The sequence below is a fragment of the Nanorana parkeri genome, unplaced genomic scaffold (assembly GCF_000935625.1).
Source record: "Nanorana parkeri isolate BGI_ZX_2015 unplaced genomic scaffold, ASM93562v1 scaffold109, whole genome shotgun sequence".
Classification (NCBI taxonomy): domain Eukaryota; kingdom Metazoa; phylum Chordata; class Amphibia; order Anura; family Dicroglossidae; genus Nanorana; species Nanorana parkeri.
Genome location: NW_017306377.1, coordinates 192,030 through 198,718, shown reverse-complemented (window position 1 = coordinate 198,718; position 6,689 = coordinate 192,030). Strand labels below are relative to the sequence as shown.

The following is a 6,689-nucleotide window of genomic DNA, read 5'->3' as shown; positions in this document are numbered from 1 at the left end:
CACTCTGCTATGCAATGTTTGCAGTGTGCCTGCAGCTCCCATTCTAGCCAGAGCATCCCAGGTTGTTAAGAGCAACTCCCTGCCCAGCTCTGGATGCCAGCCAGAGCCGAATGATACAGAGGCCACCAACAACTTCCCCCCGAAACGTGAACCGCCAGCAATACCCCCTGCTTCAGGTGGCGATAATGCTAGGGACTTCCTTGCTCATAGCTTTATTCAAATGTCGTTAAATGGGATCTGAGAAAATACCTATCTAAGTGGAGTATAAATTCTTACAAGCCCTAAATAAATAAATGGAACCTCATCCAGAAAAATGAATTGTACCAGAAAGACTAAAAACTAGATAGAAGAAAGATAAGAACCTAATCCTAATTAAAGTGGACATTTTAGTAACTGTACAAATCTACACGAATACATTTCTGCCATGTCTCATTATGCAGCAATAGTATCATTTCACAAAAATGTTCCACCTTTATCATTAATAAAAACAGTCTTTGGGTTGACTTTGCCTAGGCTGAGATGATTATTCCAGCATTACTTTATTATTTACCTTGCTCCTTGTAGCAAGATTCAGCGTACTTTATTCCCTGTGATGTTATCAACAGGCTTGTAAACTTCATACAGAGGCAGCTACTGCAAGCTCATTTTCTTCTGCATGTCCCCTTGATCAACATCTGCTGAGAGCCCTGTCCTTACAGCAAGGGTGTTTCTAGGGTCCTAATAGACACCTGGCACCTCTGGGCATATACTGTATGTTGAGGGACTGGTACAATATCATGACTGGTCTGGATCTAGTCTAAAGGTGGCCATAAACTATACAATAGGTACAATCTCAGTACAATCTCCTTTAGATTTATCACAAATATGTAATAAGTGGACAAACCTAAGCAATCCATTAACATTCTATCACATGAGGGTGGTCCTTGTACTACATAGTTGATGGTAGATGTAAAGCAGATTGTATGATTAGAATGTATTGTGTATGGTCAACTTTGGACTAATATAATCTTTTTAAGTAAACTGGCCTAAAAAAATGTAATGTCACATTATAATTACATGATTGAAATCAAAATCAAAAGTAGTATCATTGTTTAGAAAAAAGGAAATATTAATAGAATAAAAAAAAAAATAGATAAGTTACACAATGTTCCAAAACTGGATTATGCGCAAAATGTATCATCTCATATCTCAAAGGAACCCGAGGTGCTCAGTAGAAGACCTGAGAAATGTGCCATGGTCTAGCAACACCCCTGCCTTAGAGCAAAGCTGATTTACTAAAGAATTTGAAAATATTCACTTAATAAATTGTGTGAATCTTCATTTTAATTATCCAGTGGTGTGAAGAGCCATTTCCAGTACATTTTGAATACCTTATCAGTGCAGATAAAATAAGTAAACTGGAATTTGCTGTTCACATGATTGGATAATTGAGGCGAATAGTCACACAATTTACTGGGAGACGATTTTCAGCTCTTTTTGTAAATCAGCCCAGTTGCGTAGACCGACCCATGGGAGTCAAGGCAGCAAAATAATTTGTAATCATAATTTTTAATAATCAATGTATGGATGTGCAGTGGGATAGAGAGGGCAGAGATAGGAAGGGTGCTGTAGTCCAGCAGGGAAGAACCCAGGCAGAGTTGACAACCTTTCTTAAGAATTCAGTACAGAAGAGGCAGAGTTGTCAGCTCACTACAGGAAGTTAGGAGCTCACTGGAATTCTGACAAGATCACCAAGTATTTTTCTGTACTTGCAGCATTCTTAAAGAGACAAAGCATGGGGAATGTGGATGTATTGCAGAGATGTACTTTGTATTTTTTGGTTTATTTTTTTATTTGCAAATCAGGATGCTTTTCCCAGGTCGGTGACTAAGGAAATACTGACTCAGCTTAACAGCCAGGCAACAGCTCACTCTGCTATGCAATGTTTGCAGTGTGCCTGCAGCTCCCATTCTAGCCAGAGCATCCCAGGTTGTTAAGAGCAACTCCCTGCCCAGCTCTGGATGCCAGCCAGAGCCGAATGATACAGAGGCCACCAACAACTTCCCCCCGAAACGTGAACCGCCAGCAATACCCCCTGCTTCAGGTGGCGATAATGCTAGGGACTTCCTTGCTCATAGCTTTATTCAAATGTCGTTAAATGGGATCTGAGAAAATACCTATCTAAGTGGAGTATAAATTCTTACAAGCCCTAAATAAATAAATGGAACCTCATCCAGAAAAATGAATTGTACCAGAAAGACTAAAAACTAGATAGAAGAAAGATAAGAACCTAATCCTAATTAAAGTGGACATTTTAGTAACTGTACAAATCTACACGAATACATTTCTGCCATGTCTCATTATGCAGCAATAGTATCATTTCACAAAAATGTTCCACCTTTATCATTAATAAAAACAGTCTTTGGGTTGACTTTGCCTAGGCTGAGATGATGTCATCAGTCAGCTTTAGGCAGGAAGAAGCATTTCCTCAGTCTCCTCTCCCACAGTGATTAGACTGCAACATTGTAACGTTGTAGCCAGTGACAAGGTGAGCAGAGGCTGATCTGTGTCAGAAATTCATGAACTAGCCAAGAACTGGACTGGCACCAGTATTTTCATGATTGTGTCATCTTTAGACCAACACTGTATTCTTGAATTTAGATGCTAACCCAGGATAGTGTTAGAACAAAGATGGTGCTGTCTTTCTGGAGAGAAAGCAGATGAAGGCATTGTCAGGGCAGGTACTGTAATCTCTTTGAGAAGCAGGTAGCCCAGTAAGAGAAATACCAAAATATAACATGAAACAGAGCTATTTCCTATGCACAGTAGTAAACTAATGTTTTTTATCTTTCTTTTTTTTTCCAGGTCGACTTGCTCATTTATACTCTGGTGAGTACTGCCTATAAAATATATTGCATGGTTCAACTAAATACCAACTATTAACAAACCTAAATGAAGGAAATAGCACATCTAGAGAGGGTTCAAAACTGGTCAAACACTTCCATCAAAATTGAAAATTAAACCTTACAAAGTCATGTACAGCTTCACCTGCATGTTTTTCATGCAGGTGAAGCTGTAGTCCACCAGGCCACCTTACAACTTTTTGTAGTAAATAAAAACATTCTTATCCTATTAGGCTGGCAGATTAGATTTCTGGACTACAAAAACATATTTGTAGATCAATTGGTATCTAACTAAACTGCCACTAGCCTAAATGTGCTACTTTGCCAAGGCCCCCCAAGCCAGGAGTGAGAAACATAGAAGGTTAGATAGTGTTCTGTAAAGGCAGTCTGTTAATAAACAATAGCCTCTGCTGAATAATGTGCCCACAAGCATAAGAGGGACCTAAGTTCTATTGTCCTAAAGTCCTTGCCAAAACTTTTTTTAAAGCTTGGATAGAATGGGAAAGCTCTAGAACCTCTGGCACAGTACAAGCCCTGACTATGCCTCACTAGGGAGACTTACCCTTACTTCCTATCTAGGTGACACCAGGAAAACAAATGAGAATAACAGACATCATATCATCAGGGAGGCATAAACAATAATAAAAACCTTACAGATGTTCTAATTCTTTATACTTTACATAAAAAGTATCTTAGGTGCCCTCTCTCTTTCTCCATCATTCATTTGATCTGATCACATATCACCCAGATCCTATCACCCAGACATGCAGTGAGGGCCAATTTTCCCAAATGGGTTTGGGAATAAAATCTGACCAAGGTTCTAATGCTTTCATACTGTCTCCAAAACTAGGAAACATTTCTAGCCGGAGTCTGGTTTAAGTATGTTTTTATCTAAGAATTTTTTGCATCCCCCTTCCCATATGGGGCAAAAAAGGTGGCATATATCCAACGGGTTTTATTTTATCTTCTTGTAGATTAGGACTTGTTGAAAGTCTATTCTTGATGGACACAGAGTTCTAAGACTATCAAGATGTTAAAACAGCTAGAGGCACTTATTTCTTTCTTGCTCTAATTTAATTTTCTGTCCTCCCAGCCAGTGATGAAGACATTATATTGGAATTTAGCAGAGTTATGATAATAGGAAATCCAGCTACTGGCACCTGCAAGTCTTACATTCTGTAACACTGAAATGTGAAGTTTGAGCTGTAACGTCTCCTTATTTAAAGCGCAATGTCATCTTCTTTTACTTTTGCTTCTTTTAATATAACTCGTCCATTCTTTACATTCCCATTTGTATTTGATTACCTCGTTTGCCAGTTATTGACCTTCCCCACTCTATAGTGCCCATCTAGCCCTGTCTATTCTTTTATTTTGTGGGTTTTCATGAGTTTATTAATACATAGCCGGAGCCATATGTGTGCTCAGAACAAAATGACCCCTGGAATCATCCTAACCTGAATAAATGCTTATCATTCCCAGAGCAGCGGGTAGGATATTGGAAATGAATATATTTCTAAATGAAATTTTACAGAATTTCTTTCTATATATTTTAACTTGCATAAATTAATTTACACCATATACCATTTTCTACTCTTGTAAATATAGTAGTTTTTATTTAAAAAAATGAATTTACACTGAAAAGAGAATCTATTCGCTCTTAACCACATTAGCAGTTAATGCTGCCAATAGACAGCTTAGGAATAGCAAACAATACTCTCACTTTCCAGCCTCACTTAAAATTGCTGGGCCTTTTGCTGTTGCTAAAAAAATAATAATAATTATAAGCATTTCAGGCAGTTGAAGATATTTGTTAACCCTCTTCACTCTTCTACAGATTCCTTTTAAACCTTTACTCTTCTACAGATTCTACCTAATTCTTCACTCTCTAAAGATTGACTTTTTAACAGATCCTTCCCAATCCTTCACTTTTCTACAGATCCTTGACTCTTCTACAGATCTTTCTCAATCCTTTGCTCTCCTACAAATCCTTGACTCTTCTAGATCCTACCCAATCATTTACTCTTTTGAAGATCCTTCATAATCCTTGACTCCTCTACAGTTCTTTACCAATCCTTCACTTTTCTACAGATCCTTGACTCTTCTACAGATCTTTCTCAATCCTTTCCTCACCTACAAATCCTTAACTCTTCTACAGATCCTTCCCAATCCTTCACTTTTCTACAGATCCTTGACTCTTCTACAGATCCTACCCAATCCTTTACTCTTTTGCAGATCCTTCATAATCCTTGACTGCTCTACGGTTCTTTACCAATCCTTCACTTTTCTGTGGATCCTCCCTAATCCTGCACTCTTCTATGTAGCATGCCGATACTGCTGCTGACATCAGACATGCGACTGCAAGATGCATCTCAACAATTGCTCAAGTTGTTTGAGGACTGACAATTATCTGCTAGGTTTTTGGAGGAGGGTGATAGATGCCCATTATATTAGTAGCTTGATTAGCTTATAATAACTTGTTCCACATGTGCATATGTGTGTAAGCTTTCTTAAGAGCAGGGGCAGATATGTGACTGAGATTGGCTTCTTTATAAAAGCTGGAAAACAAAACACAGAGAGTGCCTCCATCGCGTAAAATCTTTTTTTTCCCTAAAGCCTATTTTTGAGAGCCTGCCTCGTTTATGCTGTATACCATGATTACTGCAGATTATTTCCCTGCTTGGACTTAAGCCGTTGGTGCTGTGTTATATACTGTTTGCTCTTTATAAAAGCTATTTAGAGAAGTGTCTGGTTCTGTAGACTGGGGTCAGGAGATTTTTTTTTTTAAATCTCTTGAGCAGGGGAGAAGTCGGAGCTTAGGTTACCAATGTAAAAGCAGAATATACATTGCTGCTTTATGTGCACACATCCACCTAATAAAATGCATGTATAGTCTTTTTTTTTTAAAGTGTTGAGAGGGCTAAAACTCCGAAACTGGAAGAAGACCAGGAGGAGATGGAAGCACAGGTGACGGAGGGGAGAACTTACATTGGAGTGCTGTAAAGGATCCCTTTGCATGGCAAGCCTGTCATAATGTGGATGTATGACGTGCATACCTGCACATTATGGCAAAAATCTCTGGGGGGTCCAAAAGTCTGAAATAAGTCTGGGATTTTAATTCCGCCTTAAAGCTAAACTCCAGACACAAAGTCTTTTATTGAAATATCATATATAATGTATTTAGTGTTCACCCCAAAACCATAAGTCCCAATAAGCAACACTATATTCATAACTATATTTAACCCTTTCGCTGCCAAGGACGTACGTCGTACGGAGCTACAAAAGTGCTTCCAGCTGGCCAGCTCAGTACGTCGTACGGACCTGGCATTTACAGTTCTACTATAAGCTGATGGTCGCTTTAGCGACTATCAGCTTATAGTAGAACTGTTCAGCAGACTGTCCCCTTTAAATTAATAGCTGTCATCAGCGGCTCACAAGCCGCTGATGACCGCTAATTTTAAAAATACCAATACCAGAATAGAAAAAGTAGAGAAAAAGGAGAAAATGATTGGGGCGGAGCTAGCAGTGACAGCTAGCTCCGCCAAACTTTTTCTATTGCACGGGACCAGTTGTCATTAAAATGAGAGCTTGTCGGAACCGGTGGTCATATCAAAGCCGGCTCCGACAAGCTCTCATGACAGTCCAGGGCGCCTGGTTACTAGGTAACCAGGAGATGCTGAACTGTCATTGCACACTGAGAACCCGGCGGAGCCGCTGGGATATAATGGCGGTTCCGCCAGGTTCTCGGTGTGTAATGGCAGTCCAGCATCCCCTGGTTACTAGGTAACCAGGAGATGCTGAACTGTCATT

General features: G+C 39.3%; 1 protein-coding gene across 1 annotated transcript in view; it reads left to right on the top strand.

Moving 5' to 3' along the window:
* The window catches only part of MXRA8 (matrix remodeling associated 8), a 37,061-nt gene that overhangs the window by 13,363 nt on the left and 17,009 nt on the right, over positions 1–6,689 (top strand). The window contains exon 2 of the mRNA XM_018553088.1: positions 2,845–2,868. Coding sequence (XP_018408590.1) covers positions 2,845–2,868 — 24 coding nt within the window. The remainder of the gene's footprint in view (positions 1–2,844; positions 2,869–6,689) is intronic.